Raw genomic sequence first — 27433 nt, 5'->3', positions numbered from 1 at the left:
TGCGGACAGATATAAATATCAGCGTGCCGCTCGACACTGACCAACCCACTGACCCTGATGCTGTCTGTGATGGCTCACACACACACACACAAGCACACACACACGCCATCAGAGACGAGCAGGTCCAGAGAGAGGTGTGATGTCATTGACCTATCTATTTGTGTTGAGAGCTTATGTTTTCCAGGGGTTTAAGAAATTGTGCTTAACAGCATTATCTTTAAATAGTATCTGTTTATAGAAATATTTCACATATACACAAGGGTCCAGTTTAGTGGCGATGACATGGAAGAATTGCCCAAAGAGGTCCTACTGAACCATGCTACTGAACCAGCTATGCTTCTCTAAAAAAATTCAAATTCACTGCTCACTCGTTACGGTCCTTGTATTTCTTCAATATTTGTGTATTCTTGATTTAATATTTAAATATGTAAAAAGAACGCTTTTTATTTTTTTGATGTTGTAAAACTGACAGTATATTTAGTAAGAGTAAATAAGGGATTTGGCCAAATGAACATGCTTCAGGATCTCAGGCATAGTGTGATGTCATGGCAATTACATCTGAGGGTTTTTCGGGTCACCGGGACCTCTTCTGATTCTGATGGGGCCTTCAACTCCTGAGAGCTGATAGGTGGTTAAAGAGGGCCTTCAACTGTTCATCATTATCATGACGGAAGTGGATACTTTGGCCTCTGCCATTTTTCCGGGCACCATCCCAAATACTAAACTAGCTAAAGGCAGAAGTTTTCTCCATTCCTGTATGAAGTTATTCCACTCGGTGTGCACGGCACCTCACTTCAAGCTAATTAATTTTGCCCTGCGCAACCGTTTCAGTCTCTGGAGCCCCACCCTTAGCCCCAGAGTCTCTCAGACTGGCAACTTTATTAGAACACATCTGCTATGTTCTCTGACCAGGTCCATAGCAGACTGGAGCCCACAGAGTGGAGGTCTACTGTATGTGTTTCTCTTTGAGTAGGTCAGTATTGTGAAGAAGTAAATCGTTCAGACACAGAAAACTCAAACATACTGTAAGCAAACAGTTTACTGTAAAGTTCAGGACAGAAATGTTACAGAGTATAAAAAAGAGGAAATGACCATGTTTACCTCAGTTGTTTTACAGCTGATTTCTAATGAAACATTTCTGTAATATGAATATCTGAGCATCCTGGCAGCAGACATGGAACTCAAATTAATTATTGTAAGATGTGTCATTCATGTGAGTAAAATCAGTTATTACAATCACTGTCAGTCATGTGAACAGTAATCAATTGTTTACAATATACTGGTATATCATGGTACTTAAATTTACATATTTCAATTCCTGTTTTTAAACTCTATCATCAGTCTGGGCTGATGCTGATGCTGATTCATACTCAACCACCCACAGCTATGAAAGTGCCTCATTAACAGCAGATAGGCTCTAAGTTACAGACTCAGAGAGAGAGAGAGAGAGAGAGAGAGAGAAAGAGATAGAGAGAGAGAGAAAGAGAGAGAGAGAGAGAGAGAGAGAGAGAGAGAGACATCTTACCTACCAAATAGACACAGATTTCTTTAAAGTCCTGCCATAGCTGAGGGTTCCCTCATTTATTTAGAAGCCAGAATATGGAGGCGTCCTCCACAGTTGTTGATCCCAATAAGGAATAAAGATTAATTTGTGGAAATCTTAGATATGCAATCAATGGACACATCTAAGTCTGACTGATACAGGTAGTTTATACATTATTCTATACACCCTTATAAATACCCTTGAAGAAGCCCTATATGTATATTTATATATATTTGCACATTCATTATGTTTCATAAGAAACTAGAAAAGCAGTGGCTAAATGTATCTGATTCGAAAAGGGCAATATTTTCAAGCAAAGCAAATTATGTCTTTTCAGCTAATGAGGTGCCATCCTCAACTGCTTTCACCGTTGAAGAGACATATCAAACTAATAAGACTGAAGATAAATTGGAGAAATGAAGATCAAAGGTATAACAGACAATACAACACAGCATTACTACAACATAATTAGTCCTTGCGCAAGACATTTCACACAAATGTATTAATTTCAAAAGCATAAATACACAGTCACTCGTATTCCCTTGCTTTTTTCTCCATCCATCTCTGTTTCTGCCTCTCTAAGCACACTCACACACGCACATGGAGAGAAAGAGCGAGAGAGAGAGAAAGAGAGAATTGCTGAGGCATATTGTGCATTTTCACAGCTAACTAATTTGACTCTTTTGTCGGCTGCTAAAATGTTCATTTCAACCGTTGCACCATTTTCCTGTCAGAGTATTCATTTGTCCTCCTGCCCTAGTCTTTCCTCTGAGTTATACTCTCCTCAAGGAAGGGGGGGGGGGGGGGGGGGGGGGAAACGCACGCACACAGTGATTGAAATGCTTGTAAAATCCCAAGTGGGTTTAGTTTTCTGACCAAATGTCTTCTCTTGATGCACATAAATGTAGAAGCCTGGAAAAGCCTAGAAAGAAAACTTTAGTGGACTTCTTTTTAAAAACCAGCTGTACACATATTACATAACAATGACAAATATATTGCAGTGCTTTTACACTGTGGCCTTCAGTAAGATCACAGTTCCCGCTGTCGTGCATGAGACAAAGAGCGTGTTGTTACAGAAATCCTCCGTTAATCTTGTAAATTTGATGACCAAGGTAACAGGATAGGATAAAGCGGTAATGCTTTTGAGAGTTCCGAGGCAGTGTTCTGGGTTTGGCACAACAGAACGTTCTGGTTTGGCAATTCAGCACCTCACGTCCATAGAAAGCTTGGCACACTCGTGTGGCTTTTGAGATATAAATATATACATGGTTTGACCTGGTTCTTCTACATTCGTCAGCGTATGGGCTGTGACTTGTTATTTCATTCAGTTCAGTTTTTTTTCTTAAAATAAACCACTGTGGTCCATGCCTTCCAAGGTAATTAAAGAGGGTACCTGGAGGTTCAGAGGGATCCTTACATGTCCAATCTACAGGAAAGGTTTTGCCATCAAACAAACTTTCCATCAGATGTTGGTAAGCTTTGACAGAGCGGTCTGTCTTCAGAGTAGAACAGACAAACTGACAACAAAGCGGGTCAAAACGGGGTCAGAGCTATTAAATGAAAATCTGAAAGGTGATTTTGTCTATGAGGCTACTAGCACGGTGTCTTTCAACATTAAACATGTTTTGACACTGTGCAAGGTGAACTCTGTGGGCTCCACAGGGTCGCTGAGTGGGGATGGTGATGAATTAAAGGGTGGTAGTAGGTTAAATACTGTGGAGTCAGCGTTATTTTCAGTTAGTAGAAAATCAAGTGGCATTCATGACTGAAACAGGGGCAATGGCATACTAATTCAGTGACGATGGCACAATATACAGGCATGTATTGCACAAAGAATGAGGGATAATACAATGAGGAATACAGTAGTGTATGATGGATTTCTACTGCTGTGGTGTCTAGGGGTCCTATGGTGTAAGTGAAGTGGTGAAAAGATAAGAGAACCAAATAAAAATAAAAATAAAACTACAAATTAACCTCTTTTTAGGTTCTCTTAGCTTTCCTTTTCTTCATTGATCTTGTCGTCCTTGGGGAACTTATTGGTCTGTACATTTTCTCATTGTAACAGAAGTGGTGATGGTGGTGGCGAGGTTGGTGAGGGAGGGTTTATACCCGAGTGGTTGAATGAGAGTGCGGCAAGCCTGTGGAGTTAAAGCCATGGGTGAAAGTATTGTAAGGGTGCATGCTGGGATGTCCCATCAATGAATTGGGGGTCATGGTGATGGTATTGGGCGCCATGGTTACCGTGTTGGGCGTCATGGGGATAGAGTTTGGCGTCATGGCGACCGAGTTGGGGGCCATGAGCGGGATGTCGTCGGGCGAGCGGCGCAGGGTCAGAGTGTAGTCCCTTGGCGAGGACGCCGGGGTCAGCCGCAGCGGGTCGCACAGGCTGCCCACTTCCTGGTTGCCGCTGATGGTGGACGGGGCGTGGCTGATGTCGTTGGAGGCGTTCTGCCGGGGCGTGGTTGGCTGCGGGGGCATGTCCTGACGGCTGCGCTTGTCCTTCCGGTAGTAGAGTGCGGCGAACGCCAGCACGTTGAGGAAGAGCAGCGAGGCTCCCACAGCGATGGTGACGCTCAGCTCGGTGGAGTAGTCGCGCGGGTTGGCAATGACCATCGGGCCCCGGTTGTCTCCGCTGTGGGTGGATACGGACGGCTGCTTGGTGTTGGGTGATCCGGCCTTGCGCTGGTTGGGGCGGGGATTCTGGGTGGTTTGCAGGGGCGGCACGCGGGTGGTGGTGGAGGTGTAGTGGAACATGTCGTGCAGGTTGTAGAGGTGAGGGACAAGGTGCTTCCAGAAGGCAACCTTGGTGGCTCGGTAGTGGTCACGCACACGTGGCTTCAGGCCGATGTGCAGGTAAAGCTGGTCGTTGGGGTTGTACTTGGACCAGGAGACCTCCTCGAAACGATTGGCCTTGGTGTGGATGAATTTGGTGTCCTGAGGCACTGGCTTATTGGGATCACTGCAAACATATAGCAACAGAAACACAGTCAATCTCAGTCTTGGTCCAGTGAATTACTACAAACTACAGCTATACAGACACCTCACAAGGTTTTTAACTTTCTAACACTGGTCACTGCCTAGAACAGCATAACCTAAGCTGTTGCTTAAGACACTAGACCCATTGTTTGATATCAGCAAGTTCTCAGGATCCAATGACCCAAGAAGACACTACCAAGAGTGCAGTACCACACATTACATCTGGATGGCAGGGTTTCATTCTGTCTTATTTTGTGTGTATCTCACTAAGTGGTGAGCCATCTTCCCACTGGTTCCCTATTTCAATCCATGTAGCACATATTCACTGCTAGTTATCATTTCAAACAGTACTCATTTCAGCTATCTAAAAAACTCAGTATGAACCACCCTATATACAGAGTGATTGCGAAAATATTCCTTACCCGCTTTTGGCAAAGTTAGTCCAGTAGGTCATTACCACGGCACTGAGCATGATGTCATTGCGGGAGAAGTTACAGGGAAAGAGTTCTGTTGGCCCAATCAGTGGCACGCCAAACACGTACGGCATCTCATCTCCGTGGGCTGAGTCGGACCAGGCGGGCTTCATGGGGCTCTGACAGTGGTGGTAGAAGGCGTAGAAGTAGGTGGGTGACCCATAGCGCGCGTGCAGGTCTGCCGTCACCACTGAGGGCTCCACCCACTGGTGGTCAGTGAAGAGGGCCACCAGAGTCTTCCGCCGCGTCTCCGGGTTGTCGCGGTCCGCCCAGTCTGTGTACATGAACTTTATCGTCTCCCGAAGCGTGTCCTTCCCCTCCGGGTAACCGTACAGGCCGTCCACGAAGTCGGACACGGCGAAGTCGAAGTCCGAGCCCGACACGCCGCCGTCGTCGGGGTCCACCACGCCCTCCACGAAGCGCAGACCCTCTCCCTGGTTGACCCCCAACATGATGTCGTAGTTGAGGAACTCGCCCTGCTCCATAAGCACTTCCGGGTCGTCGGGGATGAGGTCGCCGTCGATGACGGGCCCGAAGGCCACGTGGAAGCGGGCAGGCTGGATGTCCTGCTCCACCAGCTCCTTGTGGCTCCGCTTCTGCAGGCACAGCACAAGGTCGTGGGTGTCCAGCACGTTGCAGCCCACCCGCTCGGCCAGCTGGCGCGTGTACTTCACTGGCTGGTAGTTGACGGCCCAGCTGGACAGAGCTGAGCCACTCTGGATGATGGCACGGTGGAACAGGCCTGCAGAGGACCGGACAGAAACAGAAATAAGGGTTATCAGGAGGACCGCTGGCTTCTCTCTTTAAGTTTAACACGTGATGGTCTAATCTTCTCTACAAGACAGTCCCCTCTCAGAAGACACGTTGACTTCCCAAGGTACTCATAGTTCATGAGTTCAATTCAATCAAAACATTTAAAAACCCTTCCCAACCAGTACACAAAGGCTAGTGAAAAGCTTTACCGCAATAAAACACTAGAACAAAAGATATTTAACAAGTGTCGAGTGATACTGATTTCAATAGCAGATGGAGATCAAAGGATAGACAGAGATCAAAGAGGCCCAGAAATCCCAACAGACACTCTCGCATTCAAACTCGCAAGAACCAAAAAAAGTTGAGGGGCACATGTATGATTTGAAGGACTATGTTTCTCACGGTGAACTAATCATAAGACTGTGAGCCGCCTTAGGCGCAGGAGACGTGAGATTACTTCAAAGTCCATTAACAGACCGTGGCTAACTGGCAGGAAGAGCTGCAATTTTAGTATGATAAATCACTTTACATAAATTAGATTTAAGATGCCTTACACTTGAACTATATCGCACATAATTTGGTTTGCTTACACAATCTCTCACACAGGCTTGTTTTTACACTTAAATCTTTATTATTCATTATTTAGCTAGAGCAGGGAACTCAAATACAAACTCAAACATGTTGAATCCAAAATCACAGACATTGTGACTATGCAGTGGTCTCAGGTTTATACAATGTGTGAATATAAATGCAAATGATGAAAGGGAACCTTTCACCTAAGGTCTTCAAAATCATTTCAATTGCAAGATATTATTCCAACAACAACTTCTTGAACGTTTGTTTAGTCAGTCACGTGTCACCGTGTTCGATAACAAACATGTCTAAAAAATGAGAAAAAATAAAAAAGGAGACACGTGGACAAGACAGATGTCCAAAAAGGAGAACAAATATTAATTAAAAACTTGAAAGGCTAGTACAGTAAGTGAAGGCTGCAGCTTTTCAAGGACATTTAATGGATTTCAGTGTCCTTTTTAATTGGCAAATGCTTCAAAGACCAGTCAAAATCAATTATAAAAGATTTTCTATCAGCAAAAATGTATGTCTCTGTATGAGGGAACATTTCAATGAAAACCTATGTCTGCCTTATAGAGAAGTAGAAATGGAAGGAATGTCAGTGAAAGTAAATGAAAGTAATGATTCTCCTCTTTTAGCAATCAGACAACTCAACAGTCTCTGGGGTATGGTCGAAATATACTTTTCACTAGATTCTAAAGTGCTTATAAGGAAAACACATTAATTATTGAATTATGAAATATTTGGCAAAGGCAAATTCAAATACAAAAGAGAATATTTCAGAATAATCAATTAAAAAAATTGTGTTCAAATACTCTGGTTCATAGGAAAACAACAAACGCTAACTAATTAGAGTATATATTATGAGGGAACTTTTCAATGCATAGTTTGCAACAAGTAAGGTTAGTTATGCTGTATATATTAATTCCTTTATCAGATCTCGGTCCTTTGTCATCTGTCATTATGAAAAAAGGAGATCGATGAAAAACTGCCTTTGCAATACGTACATGTGCGATTACTGAATGCAGTTGCAAAAGTACATGATTATACAGTCATTTCTTTAGGCTTATCTGATGGACCCACCTCCTAGTGAAGTATATTTTCATAAAGGATATGAGCTATGAAAGTTCACTGACTAGGTCTTAATAACCTCATCTCATGCAGTATATTTCATATATTTCCATGGACAGAATCCACATGGTAATTCAGATTGTGATCTACATTAAATGGGCTGTGTGCTTTGTACCTCCGTGAGGTCATCTGCGCTGCCCATACATCAGTGGTGTCTGGTGCAGTGTGTGTGTGTGTGTGTGTGTGTGTGTGTGTGTCTGGTGCAGTGTGTGTGTGTGTGTGTGTGTGTGTGTGTGTGTGTGTGCAAGGTGACTGCCTGGCACGAGGAAGGGGAGGATGTACGACGCCCCCCCACCACCACGCCCCTCCCGCGCTCTATTTATCATCACCTGACCTTCTTCTGCCCTCACTCGTCCTCCTTCCTTTCACTCTCACTCCATCACTTCAACACTTTCCTCTCTCTTCACTCTCCCCCCATCCCGTCCCACCTGCCATTCTTCTGCTTCTCCAAGGCTCCTCGCTTCACACCTCCTGCCCCTCTACTTATCTCCACCCCCCCCCCCCCCCCCCCCCCCCCCCCCGGCGCCATGGAGCTGGAGGAGCTGAGAGAGTGTGATTAAAACTCCCAAACACATGAATATATAAATAAATGAAGCTAATGAACGAGGAGATGAACTAATAGAGCGTGGTATTTATTCTGCGTCTGATCGGAGAGGACAGGCCCATGCAGTAATATACGATCTGCTTTGGGAGAGGACAAGCCTTCGCCTGGAGCTCCACGCTTTTAGGCTGATTACTGATAGGACAGGGGAGGGAAGACGGACCGCCACCTTTCCTGCTCCTCCCACCGGCTCCCAAGCAGAAATTCTGTCCCAAGGCGTTGACATCAATCTAATCTATTATATGTGCTGTGCACCAGTAAGAAAAAAAGAAAAACACGTGCCATATGCTGTCACAATTACTCCACCACATGGCACTCCTGTTGCATTCGGTGATGAAACTAATGTCAGCTCCACTGCCGACTATGGGATCTGGGTCTTCTGGATAGGAATAATGGAAAATGAGAATAGCCACAACTGTGCTTCCCAGTAGCTTAAAATAATGGTTTAACGGTGACAGTAAAAAGAAATCTGCCATTACTGGACCCCTACATCTGTTCGAAACGTAAAAAGACAGACCTGTACTACCCAGCCTCGCCATAGAGGCAACTGAATTGGGGTTTACATTTAAAACACACACCTCTTTAATTCCCACTCAAACAATACTGAAAATCAAGCATAACATTTCCAGGGATTCTTACCTTCCGAGTGATGGGACAGTGTGAGGAGGCTCACACAAGAGGCGCCAATCCCTGACCCAAAAACTGTGACACGTTTGGGGTCTCCGCCGAAGTACACGATGTTCTTACTGATCCACCGCAGTGCCTGGATCTGGTCTAACAAGCCATAGTTCCCTTTGGCTGCCTGGTCACCTGTGCTCAGGAATCCTGTAATTGATCACAGACTTGAGTCCTGCGTCTCTGCAAGAGTGCTACAACCGCAGAGCTCATGGACAAAACAGCAAATGCCATCTCAATTCAGCAAACTCACTACGAAAAAAAAAAATGATATTACTATATTATCTATACAAAGGGCGCTATCAGTTTTACAGTAAATAGGAAATTGTTTAGACTGTCTGCTTTTGAAAGATACTCTTGTAAGGCTTCTGGGACTTGGGATCGAAATGTTTCTTCTGATATCTTTTTAATCTCTTTGAATTCCTGCGTTCCTTGAAAGGTGAGTGCTTTGTGATTGCGACTTGTCCCGTAGATTTCACAAGGGAGGCTTTTCACATTCTGAATGTATCCTTGCAGTTATTAAAAATCGGAGTCATTGCACCTGCCCACACACTGTCCAGATGTCTACTCACCGAGTACTCCCACTCTGTAGTTCAGGGTAATGACAATGACATTCCCATAGCTGGCCAGCACACTTCCGTCCATGAGATTTCCAGTCCCTTCCATGTAGGATCCTCCGTGCACAAACACCATAACGGGCTTTGGATCGTCCCGCGCCTCTCGGAGTCCTGCAACACGACATCATTATTATTAATAATTTTGTTTGTGTGTCCAGGCTTTGTGCTTCAGACCGATTGCTCTGCGCTCAGAAGAGTTTTCACGGTGATTCGAAACTGAGCTTCTGGCTACAGAACGCTCTTGATGTTTAATTTGTGCTCCGACATGTTTACTTTCATGTTTGTGAGGTGAAGATGATGCAAGAGGTGGGAAAGCCAGATATGTTAAATATTTATGACAGCCATGCAAAATTATGACTAGAGGAAGGAGGCTGATTTAAAGCGAGGCAGGTTGAAGAGGCATACCGTCATCATCCTCGCTGTCCTTATCGGGGGATTCCTCCGCTTGTTTCTTGGCCCCTGGGAGAACAGCAGTATCACAAAATGGGAGAGGAGGAAAGTGTAAGGTGCAACTCAAGAACAACGAACATCCTTAATCTGAAATTAGTTTGGGCTTTTTCCTTTATTTCATTTTTATATGAGTGTATGTGTGTTTGCATTTCATTTCAAAAGTTGATAGACCTGTCTTTCAGGGTCTGCTGAGATCATTGTAAAGGATGCAGCTTTTCAAATGTAGGTCGCCAAGACACAGCCGGCAACAGTAGTGTGTGCTATGTCTAAATCACTGTGTAAATTACATGTAAATGTGTGTCTTTTCATCTCTGTATATATGTGTATGTCTATGTGTTAGTGTATGTGTGTTTGTGTATGTGTGTGTGTGTGTGTGTGTGACAGAGAGAGAGAGAGAGAGAGAGACAGACAGACAGAGAGAGAGGGGGATAGAGAGAGAGCAAAAGCGAGAGTGCAATACGCATATTCCAACTCACAACCTTGCGTGGGCACATAGATGTTTAGGTAAAGGCAGTCCTCGCTCTGCTCCTGCAGGTAGGTGGCGACCGTGTCCAGGTTAAAGGTGGCCCACACAGGCATCATGATCTCGGGCACGGCGTTGCGGATGTTCTGCGGGCAAACAGCAGGAAAGCGGGTGGCGTTGCGTACCCCCGTCCAGCCGGACGGGGCGTCCGGGGGCATGAAGCGCTTCTCCCCGATAGGCGGCGAGGCATAGGGCACCCCCAGGTACTGGTCCACGGGCCCCAGGGTGTCGGTGGGCAGCTGCACCCGCATGCCCCTCAGTTTGCCGTACTGCGTGTTCACCACTGGGTGATAAGTCACGCCGGTCACCATGGCGACCGGCCCGAGGAAGAAGAGCATCCATAAAGAGAGGGCGAGTGGGCAAGTCCTCAGGCATTTGGGTGGGTGTGGACATGACAGGCGGGCACTCATCAGGCGGTGCCACATGGTCTGGGCAGGTGGGCACCCTGCCGCACAGCAACAACAGCGTTCACAAGCTGGGTGGTTTTTTTTTTGTCGGGGCTCCTGCTGGCTCGGTGGCTGGCTGGCGCTGTCAGACTCTCACTCGCGCTCTCGTTCACCCACTCACACAGAAGCACGCATCCCTTGCAGACTCCCACACTGTCACACACGCACGCCGATTCCACTTCTCACCCGAGACACACACTAATGGTCATCACCATGCAGCAGGATGCAACCTCCGACCGTCCAAGGCACACGCTGTTCTCGCAACTGGGTGTTCCTGACACGGCTGCTGCCATTGATTCAGAAGTTCACAATTGCAGGTCGCTCGCCACTTCCCACTCCTGTCCTCATGAACACCTCAGCCCTGGAAAAAGAAAACATTCCTGTTAAATATCGGAGTTCAGCGTCCATATTAGTATGAGGTTTTCAGTATGGGGGTTGCCATATGTGGATCGTTCCATATTATAGTACAAGTTTCCAATCTGATATATACCTCCAATAACCTCAAATGACAAAGAAATTAGACTTTCTGATGTATTTTCTCATGTTGATATGTGGACAGGGCCAGTACACTAAACACCAAACATTACACAAACATCAGACTCTCTACACTAACGCACATCACCACCTAGAATGGAACACAGACAAACCACGCCCACTCATTTCAGACTTTAGTCATTTATCTTGACAGGTTTATCTACGTTTCCCCCCAGTACACACCGTATAGAGTTTCACTGTGCTCAAACTGGGAAGTTAATGCACAGGTGTGTGTGTGTGTGTGTGTGTGTGTGTGCGTGTGTATGTGTGTGTGTGTGAGTAGGAGAGAGAGAGATAGAGAGACTAAGAAAGAGAGAGAGAGAAAGAGAGAGAGAGAGAGAGTGTGTGTATGTGTGTGTGCATCTTTGCATAGGAGAGCATGTGCCAACACTTAATATCAGAATGTATTCCCAAGTGTACTTCATTTTTCATAACAGAGAATCTTGACATCCCTGGCAAGCACTCTTGGCACATGTCTGCGTTGATACAATGACGTGAAAAAAGTGCTTGACCATATGTGTTTAAAATGTAAACGGGGTTGAATATTCTGCTGAGTGGGCAGTATCTCACAAATCCTGCTGTGACAACACCCTCCCATGATTCAACCACACGCACTGAGAAGTGCACACCTAAGACACAACAGTCTTAGCATCCAAACACAGCTGCTCCTGCTTCTGCCTGCTGCATAGAGTAGGCCTAGAATGGCCATCATTAATGCTACAATTTTGTTTTATGCTTATGTGTGCCTGTGTGTGTGTGTGTGTGAGTGTGTGTGTGTGTGTGTGAGTGTGTGTGTGTGTGTGGGGGGGGGGTGTATGGTTAAACAACACAAGCATACTACTACATGCTTGGACAGTTTTTGAAAATCCATCACTGTCATTCACTGCTTTTCTTGACTTGCCTTGCCTTGACTCTACAATGTGTGGTTAATCCACGTTTTCAAGACAGTTTATTTGAAATCGATGGACACCCGCAGAGGCCTCTTGATATAGAATGCAACGACACCTCGTGTGGTGCGACTGATAATATTATTGACATTACCCCTGGCCACCACAAGAACTCACAAGAGAAAATTCACACGAACGAAGAAAGTAAATATCTGCGGACAAACATCGTTAGCTTTCACCTGCATTCAATTTTTTTTTCGAAACAAACCACTGAGAAACCGATCACATTGACCTTTCATGAGTCTGTATTTAGAATAAGGGATCGGACAAGTGCTTATTACGGGTCTATGTCTCCCCAACGCGTTAATGATATGATAGACCTACAACTGCAGAAAATCCTATAGAGTGGTTCGGCCAACGCGCGTTAAGAGCTATCTTGACTGTTCGGAGGTATGTGTTTGTGAGTGTGTGCGTGAGAGAGAGAGAGAGAGTGTGTATATTCCTTGGACGCACGGCGGGGGAGACGGTGGAGAGTACCAAACGAGACATGAATACCAATAGGTAAGAACCTCCTTCCTGTAATTACGCTACTTAAGCGCAAAGCTATGGGGAGATCTTTGGAGGATAAATTATGCGGATGTATCTAATTATGAAAACATGGAATTCACGCACAGTCCTCGGTGCAACCTGCCCTGAATAGCATTTGCATTAAGAACTGGCGAGGTCACACGAATTGATGCGATATTGAACCTATTTTAAACTAATACTACACTGGCATGCTAAATATGAAAATGGCAAAAAAGGGGTGATTTGAGCAATCAGGCTCAGTCCAGAGAGCTAGATTTTTGGAAACATGTTTCGGTAGATTAATTTACTTGACCATTTTTGTTCAGCGCACTTTGTTTTATGACGACGCAATAAACGTGGACTTTCATTCACAATCACAACTGTCCATCCTTTGATAGGCAGGACGAACGTAAGCTGTTCATTCGGTCCACAACAGGTGCTGATCTCAAATAAATCAAACCTCAAATCAGTATAAACACACCAACAGTAAAACACAGTGGGCCATTATATCTGACAGGTTAATAGATCTGGTAACTCCATACGCTGATAGACGATTCATCTACAGTGGAATATGTGCGATATGGCGAAGGTGCACGGGCCCACCAGTTAGGCAAAATATTGTATTCATATCATCACCACCAATCCAGTGTGATATGTATCCAAGCTTTTTTAATCTCACAAAATGAAATATCACCCAGAAAAATCCAAACGAATGTAGGCTTACAGACACATTCCTTCTATTAAACCCGCATCCCACCCGCGCGCGGTGAGATGCAGTACGAAGGTAAGTCGCCCTCTTTTGATGCTTAGTTCAGGATGCCGTGCGCTAGTAGGCTACCCATTACTATCACCGTGGTTGTAAAATGATGTCTAATTGAAATGCATATCGAGAAGTGATACAATTACAGTTCTCTCTCCCGCAACACACGTACATTATTACGCTTTCACCATACATCCACCTTTGATCAATGAAAATGATCACTTACTACATGAAAAATATTTTACCTTTTACAACCAGTGCCTCAGCCACAGAGACAAGATTACTATGTTTATTAAAATGCATTCGATAGCATAGAATCGGCAATCGTTTCAATCTGGCTGTGCACGGAAACAAGACCATTTCAGTTTACCTGCCGTGTTCTTCATCCCATGTCTGGTCGTAATCCCAAACGATGTCGACATAATTCTAGAGGCTGTCTTCACACAAATAAACCATGGGATCACATCTCATTATCATCCATACAGCCTATTATCAATACTTCTGTCGATTAGTTTATATATCCTTGTGCCTTCTTCCTTTTAATTAACGTCTATCTTAGTGGATCTGTTTTAAGGGTGCGCGCGCGCGGGCACAGACGCAAGGTCGGTCATGAGCACCAGCAACCATGCGCGTTTCTAAGCAACGGTGAGGGCGGACACGCGTGTTATTACAACCAGTGGTGAATAAACGAAGAATGGAAACCATTTGTCTGTTCGTGCGCTTGTAGGTTGTTTAGGAGTTAGACTAATTAATAACACCACACAGTAGACATATTAGGCTATATGATATTAATTACAAAAATTAGGATCTTCACGCCTGGAGAGAGGAGCCCAGTCCTAGTAGGCTAGGACATGCCATAGCCTAGTCTATTTTTCAGGATAAAACAGGTTAGAGCGTAGGCCTGTGTCCCTTTAGTTTTAGCAGACGTTGCAGGTTGTTAATTTCACAACACGGACACAGCGAACTGAGCACCTCCTAAGACCATGCCGGCCACGGATGCCATAGTGATTGGCTAGTGAGGGGATGCGGGCTCATGGGCTAAGCTACTGTAGTTGTTTAGTGACATCTAGTGGTGCTAACAGTGATTGAAAATTTGAATTTAGGCCTACACCACATAGAAGACTGCTACCCACAGGCAAGATAAAATAGTGTTTGTGGTCAACAAACTATAACTTGCCAATTTAGGTTACATTTTGTAATATAACATAGTGCTCTTTTAGATTATTCTTTGTACTGCAGTTTCTTGGTTGATAGGGCTTTCTATTGGGATGCATCGATACCAAAGTGCTCTCCCCCAACTCAGAGGGATTTTTAAGTTGCTAAGCCGCTTTACATAGGTTTGCATAGATACCTACAGCACAAATGTTGTTCTTGATTATGATGATGATGGCGATGTTGTTGTATTTAATTAGTAGGCCTGGCAGCAGCACCAGAAGCAGTAGCCTAGTAGTAGTTGTTGTAGTAGGCCTAAGGCTATGGGCGTAGATTTCCAAATATGACATCTCTCTCAGGAGTCAAGCTACATGAAAACGTTTCTGATACTGCGAGGTGATCCTCCTTCCCAGTCCTAAAGTCCGCTGGGCTTTTTTGGTAAAGAAGTAGGACGGTTACTCCCCTATGTCTGTGAGGGTTCCCATCCCATCAACAGTGTCATCTAGTGGTGGTTTGGGGTGTCACAGATGGACTCATTTTTACCACTTTGACCCATCCCATTATAGGCCACTTTGAAAACCAAGTCATGCATTAAAAAACAGGGTCAACTTCTACAAGTGTAACACTTTGATTTAAGAGCTACAGCAAAAATGTGCACAATTAATTATTTATATGACATGAAAGTTTTAAGATGTGTTCTAAAATGTAGTCGTTTTTTTTCATAGTCCTTGTCACTGTGTTTGATGCACTATCATGTAACCTGCTGAGGACGTCCAGAAGAAAATGCTCTCTTACTTTCCAAGCTCCATACTCCGTGATTCAGATCAACACAAAACTTAAAAATATATATTCACAGTGTAATGTTTATCATTTTAGAAGAGCCAAATTAGACCCATTAGGCATTTCACAGATACTATCATTAACCCCTCCTCCTGCAATTAAGGTTTAGGTGGAAATACCATGATAGAAGATGTGGTAACTTAACGTAACGTTAAGCTCGGACATAACAAAGAAAAAGAAAATGAAAAGATTTCCTTTGTTTCTTTCCTGTTCTCTTGTTGTCCTTTGACTGCTGGAGATCGCAGTGATGTCAACACACTGGAGCAGTCCTGTCACACAAACCGCCACACACTAAACACATACTCTACTATACTGTACTTCCATGAACTACAATCTTTTATCAGTACAGCCTGGTGTAATTGCCTTTTCTAAGAAGAATTACTCCACATGTGGTTTCTCCGGAGACCTGAGATTACCACTAGCAACAGGAAACGCTGCAATTTCTGCTGACTCCTTGTGGCACAGAGGACAGACACTTCATCTCATGAAAAGACACCCCAAGCAACATACGGAAACAGGATTGTCTTAAAGTCATTTTATTTACAAAATGTACTAAACGTCTCATAGCGAGGCTTTCTTACTCCACACATGCAGGCCTGTAAATCACTATGCTGAGGCGTGAGTGATGCAGAAGAGCTAAAGAAAGACCAAGTGGATGAAGACTGAAGATCAGTAAGTTCAGATAACGTCTTAGGGTCTGCAGATCAGTAGCAGTTCTGGTGAAGCACTCACCAGTTTTCACATGCATTGACAGAGGAAAAAGCCTTCACTAGAAAATCAGCTAAAGAATATACACATACATTAACAGCTCCGTCATTTACAAAACTATAGTGTATTTGTCTTTACATTTCGTCATTGTTGTCTTCTCTTTGTACATTTTGTATTCCACAGAATTATAGCTCTTTTTTCCTTAAAAAATAAAAAGTCACAAAGTAATTAAGGACTGAGTCTGTGATTTTAAGTTGTATTTTTGTTACTCAAAAGGAGAAAAATCAAACTAAAATGAGTGCACTCATAGGTCAGTTTAAAATGCATACGTACTTGCTTAAAAAAACCCTATGCTCTCCTCTTAAGAATAAATAGGACAAATCATTGTACTGTATCTGTTAGCTTCAGCTAATTCTCATCAGTTTCAATTCATTCCTTTCATTGACAAGAAAAAAATCATGTCATTGATACAGTCTTTTTATAAACTGCACATTTTAACCATATGCCTAAATGATAGTATGGCACCAAAGTATTAAAATGTATTGATGGCATTAGATTTAGTTCTGCAGTCTGCTATTCCATTATGATCTGATTAAACATTAAGCAATGAATCAAATGTATTATCAGTATGAGGGAGATAACATATAGTCTGCAAAACATAACCGGGGTAACAATACTTCTATGTGTTTCTCTATGTTTCTTACTCTAGAAAAGCTCAGTCTTAATAAAATAAACTATAATGTTCCACATATATTTATATTAAATGATCAAGATGACAGCAGTGTTAAATGAAGCAACACAATATAACTTCATTAAATATTTTTTTGATTAAAATATGGCTGAAAAGAGATTATGATGATTTAAAGTGAAGCTCCAAACGTTGAGAGGACTCATTCTTATGTGTCCAAGAATAAGAAGGAAGTCCTCGTGATGGCGGCTTTTTAATCTTCAAAAATGTCCAAAAATGTTGAGATGTTAACAGGTGAATGTTCAATAAATCTAGGATCTTGTCTCTCATTCTCATTTTTTGTTCTTGTTGGGGTTCCTGTCGGGTGACAGTTCGCATTGCTCTGACGCTGGAGGCGCTGTAAGGCACTGAGAGACTTCAAGTCCCATGATTCAAGTTGAGTTGCATCTTGGTCAGTACGATCTGATTTATCACATCAGGTTAGGCAACTTCAGACTCTGCTGGCATCTATTGACCATGGGGATGGGGGGTTGGGTCAAGACAGACCAGGTCTATTTCTTTTGCAGTCACCTGCTTTAAAAGAACATACACAACTCATGATTTGGACAATGACAATAGTTTTGATCACTACTATAGTAAATGTAATGGTACATAGACTACTAGGGTACAAGATAGCATGTGTGTGTGTACTATATACACATATATATGTGTGTGTGTGTGTGCGTACAAATGTATATATGCGTGTACCATCAGATTTTGACGCTCTCTGTCCCATACACGTTGTAACCCTCTCTGTATGTAGCAAAGTTCTGTGTGTTTGCTGGAGGAGCCGGTTTGAAGTTTTGAGCATTTTTGGCTAGTTTGAGTCTTTTGGTCTCCTGGTGGGACTTGTAACAAAACTCCACCAGGGCCACAGTCATAGCCAATCCCAGTCCCCCGACCAGGATGTAGAAGACTCCAGCCACATTACTCAGACTCAGAGCACTGGTCTTGTCCTGGGAAGGCAGACAACACTCATCAGGCACTCTCAAGGGTTGCACGGAAGAAGCACTAGAACAGTACTAGAACTACTAGAAGATTACTAGAACCGCCCCTCCCAATATCTAATACAGATCCCAGCACATACAGCTACTTGAAACATTTTTACTTCGTAATGAATCTACATCAGATTAAAGGATCAATCACAAGCTGACCTATGCAAAAAATTGAGAGAGAGAGACTAGACTAGACTAGACTGTCCTCACAGAGAAGCCCTGAGGCTTTAAACAAGAACACTCTATTTTTGTGTGATATAACAGTAAAATGACAGCTTGAACAAAATGTACAATAATTATCTCCTCTGAAGTTGTCTTTCGCGGAAGCGGGTCAGTTACCAACAGGTCAATCCCTTTCTGAACTATCACCTCACTTCACTGTCCTTGTTGTGCACTATCACCTCAGTTTCCTGTCCTTGTTGTAGCATAGGGCATATTTCATATCTTTACCTACACAGTAGTGTCAAGTCACAGGCTGTAATGAGGTGAATTACAACCATTTTGCTGCTGCCAACTTCCAAACCACCCAAATACTGAAATATATTTACAAGAGTTTTACCATTTGCATTTTAACCCTATGAGAGCTTCTGTGGAGTCCACATAAGTCAGTTGCCCTAGGCTAGAGGCTTGTTGACTGAGACGCTGAGAGAGAAGTTGGGAGGCCTGGCATCCCCAGAGGGTTAAACACTGATTTATCAAATGCCTTAACTTCATGGAGAGTGATAAACAAGTCTACTTATTATGACTGCTCACCTCCAAACACCGCTGCCATTCTCTTCCCTACCACTTAATCACCACAGGAGTCTGGCAGCTGTTATGTTTGCGCTTTGTCAGGATAAGGAGACTTGTCTCGCGTTCGCACTACATAATGTTAAAGGATTTGATATATTCAACTGACACGCAAATAAGTAAGGACACCTATAAATAAATTCTCAATGAGGGTTTGGCAAATATCACTGCGGCAAAATGGTTATAATTCAGGTTCTTATCTAAATGGTGTCTGTTTGATAAAAAACAAATACGGTTACATACTTAACATTTCTTCCAAGGCATGCTGTGGCTGTTCCACTATCAATGACAACAGTTTATGTGTGTGGGCTGATTAAGGGTTACTTGAAGAAATGGCAATAAAATGACATTTGCATTATGAAGTTAACAGGCCTTTTGTAACTTCTTAGACTGCCATGTTCCATCTTAAGAGAAAAAGGTGTGAATAAATGGTTAAAAGGATCGTTTGCAATCCGTGTCTTATTCATCTGTGTGCATCTCTTATGTTGCAGTCATAAAATCACTATGTGTATGAACGAGATTCAGAATGCAGTTAGCACAGAAAGACCTGCAGCGACTGACCTTGCTTCCCGAGTCCTTGGTTCCACATTCACCCTTATCGTACCACCATTTGTTTTTCAGCTTGTCTAAGATGCCTTGCTCACTGAGTTTCAATACTGCAAGGTTTACAGGAGTTCTTCACGTGGGAAATAACATAAATAACATTGTATTATGTTATTTTATGTTATTCAAGGTTTGACTACTTTAGACTTTAGACAAAGCGATAATGCAGGGTACCTGGCCTGATGACATCACAGACAGCAAGCAGAAAACTATGTTACCTTTCAGACAGGAGGTCTACCCTAGAGAGCCAGGCACTACCTCTATCGCTTTGAGTAATCGGCACACACTGTTCCAAAAGAGAAGAATTGATACAGCAACTAGAATAACAGAATGATATATGGAGAGAAAATGCAGTGTTACTCGTCAATAAATAATTGGTCCATGTAGCTTTTTCAACAGGTATTTTGCAAGTTAGATCCTACAGGAACCCTTTCTTGACTAACAGACAAACAAAACCAGCAGTCAGATATTCAAGTTTTCTTATAGTTATTGTTGTTGAAGGTCTTGGCCAAGGTCTTACAAAAAAGTAGCCCAACATCAGGATATCAGAAGATCTATATTACACCTTTCCTAACGCTCCGTGTGGTAACTACTTGGCTGTAATAAACAGTGCTCCCTCCGATCTGTGACCACATCAGTTTGACAAATACCGCTTATGAAGCGCATCGGGAGGAAAGTAATAGAGGTGTAACAGAATTGCTCTTTGCGTCCTCTGACACATTTTTGAATAACTGAGATAGAGTTCAAAGGCTTTCCCAAATGGGAAGCAATTTTTGAAGGGCTATTCTTTTGAAAGGCATTATGGCACCGACATGACTGCTAGATTCCTCTGTTTATTCTCTTTCTGAAAATGATGAACGGTTGTATTCAACATGAAATATATTGTATTCACCACTGCAGACTTCAAAAGTGTTAACTGAAGAGGGGTTCAAAACTAGTATGCCTCTTGTATGAGTTCCCTAATGGCTAATCTTATTATTTGGACCACAATTTGATCTAGTAATACTATTATCAACCTTACCCGATCCATCGAACTATTTTCACAGCATTACACAATTTCTTTCAACAATGAACACTGAACTGGATAAGATGGAGTTACACCAGGGTCAGACTGTCACTGCACAGCAATACAAAGCCAAACAAACAGAACACACACATAGTTAAAGGCACCGAGGACCTACCAATATGAATGAGCAACGGTGAACAATACTAAATCATATATAAAATAAAAAAAACAAGCTTAGAGTGGGTGGTAATGTCAAGACACATGATATTAAACAATGTTACAGCAGGAGTCCAAACGATGCCCTTTAGTCTAATTAAGTGAGATTAGATTTCTAATTGGCTGCTCTACTGCCTAAGGAGTAACAGACACAGAAATAATCATGATTGAGTTCGGGGAAGAGCATGATGGGAGGTGTACACACAGTGAAGGACTGTGGGTAAACTGGCACGCCAGTCTCAGAGGCAGTGTGTGTCATGAGCACAGCTGCGCGAGTGACAGAAGGATGGGGCCTTGAGTGGGACCCTGTTACATTTCAAATGTGCCTGTTCGTGTAACCCAGTTAGCGCAGCACTGATGGCAACAGCTGGCCTGTTTGGCCCTCTGATGTTAACGCCATTGGACTTGTCCTAGTAAGAGGAATGGAACATTTCTGTGCATGTAGCGTGCACGCCCGTGGGAGGGGGGGGGGGGAGTGAGTGAGCGGGCCAATTCCGGAGCGGCCGTGGGTCTGGGCCACATCCGCGCCGGAGTCCGCTGCTCGTCAGGCAGTGAGGCACAACGGCACCAGCTGCAGTACAGACTCACCAGAGCAGAGCAGAGCTGAGACACACGGAGCCCAGGCAAGGAGGTCCATGCTGCTCCACATACTGACTGAAGAGGACTCAAGAGGAAAACCTTTGGTGTGAAACAGGGTGTGATGCCACTGGAAATACGTTAATTGAAGGTGATGAGCTTTGGTACATTCAATCTGACCTTTACCAGTCAGAAGAAAATGCCATTCCGAGCCTTATTAATATCAAAGGTAGTTCATCCTTCAAATGGGATTTGGCTCACTGTGTTATTTTAAACAAGCGGATTATTAACTAGTGGAAGAGGTCAATTAAAGGTTGTGTGCCAATGAACAAGTGTTCTGAGATGCTGGTTCATTAACACACACACACACAAAAAAACAGCCTCATTAGAACAAGTCTCTCTAGTAATTCAATACCGAAAGGCCACGCTATAGTGTTTTCGAAGGATGCCTGAAGAGAACATAAGCCTCAGCATGCAGTGGTCAGATTCAGTATGCTCCGTGTCTGCACTGCGTCGCTGCTGCTGCGTCGCTGCCGCAGTGAGCGTGTCCAACAGGTCGGGACGCCAAGAGGACAGAATGCACTCTGACACCTGCACACCTCTGGTGAGTCTGTGACTTTGAGCCATGTAGTCAGTGGAGGACAGACCTGATTTAACAGACTGCCACCTTGCCAATGCATAGAGCCTACACACCGTAGGATGAGCACCGACCCAGTAAACATATACATTCAAGCTATTTATAGCACCAAGTCACCAAAACTCTTCAGGTATTATAAAAAAGAAGGTTTCAGTTTGAATGTGTTGTACTTTGATAGGTAAATAGGACAGGAAGTATGGTATGTTTTTCATTCATTGCTATCGTGGGCCTGTGGGCATTGTGAGAAAATAAAACAGACAGAAGGTAATAACATCAAAATAAAAACCAAACAACAAAATACTAACCCAAATGAAACTGGGACAATGAATATTTCATGCAAAAATGTACAAAATAAAACATTCAAAATGATCACTTATTAAAACCATAATGATAAAGATACATGAATCAATTATGAATGTGTTTAACATGTCCCATTTTTCTTACATAATAAATATCGTTTTAATTAAAGATCTGGGTTGAAATATACTGTATGCACTGATAAAAAATGTTAAGATTGATGCTATTCCCTGCATGAAATATTTGGCCAGTAGCCTTCATAAAAGAGCTCACTAAACTAAGAATTAAACTGAGCTAAATACAAATGAAGAACCTTTTTTTCGTGAATCCCTAACTATACCCTCTCTCAGTGGTTATTACATACAATATATTTAGCACACAGTGTCAAAGTACAAGTGCATGCATTTTTAGGAAAAACAATCTGAATAAACAGGAAATGTGGCAGTCAAATGTGATACCATAACATGGCTGTGCCTACTCTTTACCCAGAAGGCCGAGCACATTGTAGATTGGACGGGGCAGCCATCTTGGGGGTCTTGTTAAGTGTTCCCGTCCTGCTTACGATCAGGAGAGAATCACTAAGAGCAAGAGGCCCATAGCTGAAGCTGCCACGCGGCTCACAATGTGCTAAGCGTAGGGCTGCAGAGTGCAAGCAAAACACGCCAAAATGGCAGTGGACACAGAACCACCACTGTCTGTGTGGACTACTGTACGCCGTGTGAGTGTAGTGTAGAGAGAGTGAGTGTAGTTTATGTGGAGGTGTGTGCGAGAGCCTGCTTTGTGTGTAGGGTACTGTCTACAGAGAGAAAGTGTAGTGCATGTGTGCGTGAGAGAGAGAGTGTTTTTTTGTGTGTCTCTTGTATATGGTGTATAGCGGGTGAGTGTGAGATTGTTTTTGTGTATAAGCTCCTATATGTTGTGTAGATGTAGAGGGCGTAGAGAGAAGTGGGTGCATGTGGAGGTCATTAGAGGTCAAGTGCAGGTCACAGTCTACCCACTTTCAACTGGCTCACGGGTTTGTGCCGTGCAGGGAAAAGGTGTGGATTGGTCTTGAGGTCTGTCAGAGACCAACCAATCAGCCCTGTATGGGGGTGCAATGGGTTGGCATTTCCTTCGGTGGTGGGTTGTGGGCAAAGATAATTTATGATGTGGTTTTTGATGTCTCTTAGTCATTAGAATTCTCACGTTTGCCTGCAATGCTTAGTCCCCTCAAGACAACGCTGCTCGCCTCGCCATCCCTAGACTATTATACCCCCGTCCCCCGGGTCAGCAGCATCTCAGAGGTGCCCAGCATCTACACTTGGACACGGTGGGTCATGGCGGATCTTTCGCATTGGATCTGTTGTGGTGGTATTTACATAATTCAGATTTTATGGTCTGACAATACTGCAATATGGTCTAACCATATTGACTGAGGTTTTTTTTTCTCCTGTTTTAAGATTGATTTATGAATGCTAAAGCCTGCCTTACTGTTCCTTTCTAACGTGCCTGACACTTTTCCCACCCTCTATTGCCCTGTAGAAGAAAAGCAGCCGAAAACAACTGCTGCCTTTCACAACTACAGGGCAAGCCACGCGCTTAAGAGTTCAATCTGCTCACACAAACACACCCACGTTCACTAAACTCAACTAGCATCCCTGGCTAATCACTATCTCTGTAATGAACATTGAACATATACTGTCCTTGGAAAGAGATGCACTCAGTTTAACTGCAGCAGCTCCAAAGAGCTACACGCAGAAACCTCTGGGGGCACCAAAGGGTGCCGTTCCTCCACTGAGTGCGGCCTATGGCCTTGAGGACTGATACACATATGATGTCCAGCATCACTTACTGCTCTTCTTCCTCTATTAGCCAAGTAAAGGGTTCCCAGTTTGATCTTAGTTGCTTGATAACAAAAATGCAAAAAGCTACACATTTTTTTTCTTCAAATCTGATTCTGTAACATTGGGCTTGATTAAAGCTGTTGATTAGAGGCCCAGTGTGCCATATTAAAGCTGCAAACAGCCTTGCCGATTACTCTTCTCTCAGATACCCGTTTTTTGGTGACATTGAGGCTGACCTTGGAGTCCCCGCCCCCGCTGCCGCACTCTCCCTTGTCGTACCACCATTTGTTTTTCAATTTGTCCAACAGGCCCTGCTCGTTCAGTTTAAGTACTGCCAGGTTAACAGCATTTCTTGAAACGATAAAACATGACTTGTAAGAAAATGAACAGGTCCGTGAGAAATCTAATATATTAGAATGTTAGTAGTAATAATAGTAATAGTACTATTAAAGCTGTGGTATATAGTAATAATCAATGATTCACAAGGGGAGCACGAGAAGGACAAATTGGTTAATTAGTTAATTTAACTGCAGTGGAGAGATAGGAGTGAGAGTAAGAAGTGCTCTCTAAGGCAAAGAAAGTGTTGATCCTGACACAGTGGCATGAAGGGAGGTCTGAAGTGAAGGGTGCGGGATGGGGACACTCTGTCATCAAGAAGAGAAAAGTAACAGCAACAAACAGCATGCAAGTTAACATTCGTCACAGAAAACTGAGCAGCTTAATGCAATATAAAGAACACAAAGGAATGCAGAGGACTTCAAACTAGAAGCAAACAATTCGACTCAGGAGCTGACGGAGACCAGTGAAGCCAGGGGCAGTGGATGAGGAGGGGGAGAGGCCGGGAGGGGGGTAGACTTGACAGATAATAACGATTAAAAATGAAAACCATTAAAAAGCTAAAATAATTTCAAACATCGCTAAACAAAAAAGGGAAACTTTGCAAAAAAAGAGGGGGTGGAGAAGTATGATAATAAAAAAGAATGAACAATTGGAATTAATACAGAAATATAACAGTGATGCATGAATGTAAAAACACTAGACGAAAGACAAAATCACTGTCAAACTGATTACCTCAGCACATGGGGGGGAGGAGGGATAAGACAAGATGGTCACAGGACAGTGTCTGTGGGGGTTTATAAGAGGTATGACGGATGATGATGATGATGATGATGATGATGAGAAATATGTGCACTATGGTGTTGATGGAATTGTGACAAAATGGTTGTGGGAGAAAATTGTTTTGGAGGGTTAAATGGCACTGAAAACATGACATGTAGGGGTTAACGGATCCCTATATGAAACATGGCCTGAAAGGGTTAATGGATCCCTATATAAAACATGTTTCCACAGATTTGGAGGTAAGTACGGTTGTATGTAAATGTTGTATGATATAATAAGGTGAATTTGTGAGATAGTTTTGAAAACACAAACACAAGGTAACCAGAGGACTACTTTGACAGCTGTTATAGCTGATAACAGATGGAATACTGTGATGGCTATGGCAACAGTGAACAGCATGGCAGGTGGTATACAATGGTGTGTCAGAATGAGACAGTGGGAGAGGTGACGTGTCAATGAAGACTGTGACATGGATTAATATGAACACAGGAGACATCAGGGTAGGTGGAATACTATAACAACATGGAGGATTGTTATATTATCCCACCCACCTTAATGCCGAGCCTTTGGGCGTGGCCACGCCGTATCCTTTGGAGTCCAGGTTCCCGCCGACTTTCAGGGTGTCACAGGGCTTCCGTTGCTCGATGTACTCATTCATGGTGGACTCCAGCAGAAAGGCGAATTTGCCCTTCGACTTGCGCACGCGGGCCACTCCGTCGGGCGTGGTCTTGGCGAACACTGAGGGCTCAGCCGATTTCATGTATGACCACATTTTCTCATACACGCCTATTTTGGAGCGCTGTGGACATGAGGGAGAGAGAACAGAGACCAGGAGGCTAGTTGTGCAGAAGACGCTGAGAATTACAGATCTGCACACACTGGCTGTCAAGGACAAATACAAACAAATCAAACCGTATTACAAAGGACTATGAGAGAACAAGAGAGAAAGAGAGAGAGAGAGAGAGAGAGAGAGAGAGAGAGAGAGTGAGAGAGAGTGTGTGTATATGAAACAGAAATGGATCATGACCAAACGCAGTCAAGAGACCAGAGATAGATGGTTGTCACCGGCACAGAAATGATAATTAATACATGAAATATACATAATGAAATAATGATCAACATTGCATCAGAATAAAAAAAAACAAACAAAAAAACAAACTTCTGTAACATGATGTATCCTACTGGGAGACAAACGATTCTTGCAGTTAAAAGAGAGCAATGAGGAAACCACAGACATGGACCCATGTGCATAGACTCATCCACAAATAGGCGCGCGCACACACACACACACACACACACACACACACACACACACACACACACACACACACACACACACACACACACACACACACACACACACACACACACACACAAACACACACGCACACGCACACACGTGTGTGCATGCGTGTGTTAATTGATTCAATCCAGGTTTGTGCACATACTGTGTTTTACAGTTACATGTTTTTCTTTGTTCTGTCCTGTGCTTGTTTTGCTTATCAAATAACCCATAAAGGAACTGAATTGATTTGTGATGTCCAGGGTACTGAATGTGTGCTGTTGATAAAATGTGTTTTGTGTTTTAAATGTTTTCTTGTGTTCAGATTAAATGTGTTTTTTTATGTTCATTTTCCTGAAAGGTACAAAGATGGCCACTGAGACTGGAGGTCTCAGGGGAGCATATCTGACGTAGGAGGAGACAATAGCACACTCACACAGCACTCTCTACCCAAATGGAAAAGGCCTGTGATAAACATACAGGAATCACACTGGTCATGGACAATACTTGTATGATAAATCTGTGGTAAAGACCTTGCATATACATTTCATACTAAAATGGTATACTAATGCCCTTCAACATGCAAGGTAGTTCATATATAAAACATATTTTCTTTCTTTGTTACTGTATATGAAAGGGGCTATAATCATGTGTGTTCTCACACTGTGATTGCAGATAATATATAAAAATCAACATATATGACTATTTCCATATGGGTATTGCTCTCACTCAGTTAATGTTCAGCTGTTGAGCTAACCCAAATGTCATGATTTAACAGAGAGTGCTGATTGGTGCAACATGACGACACCGTCTTTGACAATGTAAAATGGAATGACTGGGAATCCCTGGCTCAAAGTATTGTACAGCTGTTAGACTGAACCCTCTGTTTCTACTGCGGCAATTTTACACAAGGTGGAGTAAACAAAGCATGATGCAATGAAAGAATGTCACACAATGAAGGCCTATTTTTCACACAAAGAAAAAAAATGAAACGTTTTAAAGCAAACAAAATCACAGCGGCTGTGAGGCATAAACTAAGTTACTAAAGCTATAATTGAACAGATCAGTACAAAACACAATCATTACTTTGGCATTTCTGACTTCCCAAAACCTCAAGGAGTGGTCATCCCATTAAAGGAAGCATGACATTTTGT

General features: G+C 43.2%; 2 protein-coding genes across 6 annotated transcripts in view; both read right to left on the bottom strand.

Annotated features, from left to right (window-relative positions):
- Positions 1 to 2355: 2355 nt before the first annotated feature.
- On the bottom strand, positions 2356 to 14501 carry nlgn3b (neuroligin 3b). 2 transcript variants are annotated; one of them, XM_031571398.2, is made up of 7 exons: positions 13880 to 14501; positions 10269 to 11122; positions 9748 to 9801; positions 9298 to 9453; positions 8690 to 8875; positions 4942 to 5734; positions 2356 to 4502 (listed from the first exon to the last, which is right to left on the bottom strand). In XM_031571398.2, the coding sequence occupies exons 2-7, from the start codon at positions 10738 to 10740 to the stop codon at positions 3647 to 3649; spliced, it is 2517 nt and encodes an 838-aa protein (XP_031427258.1). In that variant the 5' UTR covers positions 10741 to 11122; positions 13880 to 14501; the 3' UTR covers positions 2356 to 3646. The 2 variants fall into 2 exon arrangements, with proteins under 2 accessions (XP_031427258.1, XP_031427260.1); XM_031571400.1 differs by having other exon boundaries at positions 10272 to 11122; positions 13880 to 14499.
- Positions 14502 to 16021: 1520 nt separating this feature from the next.
- gria3a (glutamate receptor, ionotropic, AMPA 3a) overlaps positions 16022 to 27433 on the bottom strand; it is a 56600-nt gene continuing 45188 nt past the window's right edge. For 2 of the 4 annotated variants that reach the window (XM_012819561.3, XM_031571396.2), the window contains 4 exons: positions 25549 to 25796; positions 24115 to 24229; positions 17645 to 17892; positions 16022 to 17467 (listed from right to left, as the gene is read on the bottom strand). In XM_012819561.3, the coding sequence (XP_012675015.1) occupies positions 17647 to 17892; positions 24115 to 24229; positions 25549 to 25796 (609 nt within the window). In that variant the 3' untranslated portion in view covers positions 16022 to 17467; positions 17645 to 17646. Of the gene's footprint in view, positions 17471 to 17644; positions 17893 to 19281; positions 19397 to 24114; positions 24230 to 25548; positions 25797 to 27433 lie in introns of all 4 variants that reach the window. The other 2 variants (XM_031571397.2, XM_031571395.2) reach the window with 2 other exon arrangements.

Source organism: Clupea harengus, chromosome 8 (genome assembly GCF_900700415.2).
Source record: "Clupea harengus chromosome 8, Ch_v2.0.2, whole genome shotgun sequence".
Lineage (NCBI taxonomy): Eukaryota > Metazoa > Chordata > Actinopteri > Clupeiformes > Clupeidae > Clupea > Clupea harengus.
This window is presented reverse-complemented; position numbering and strand designations above follow the sequence as displayed.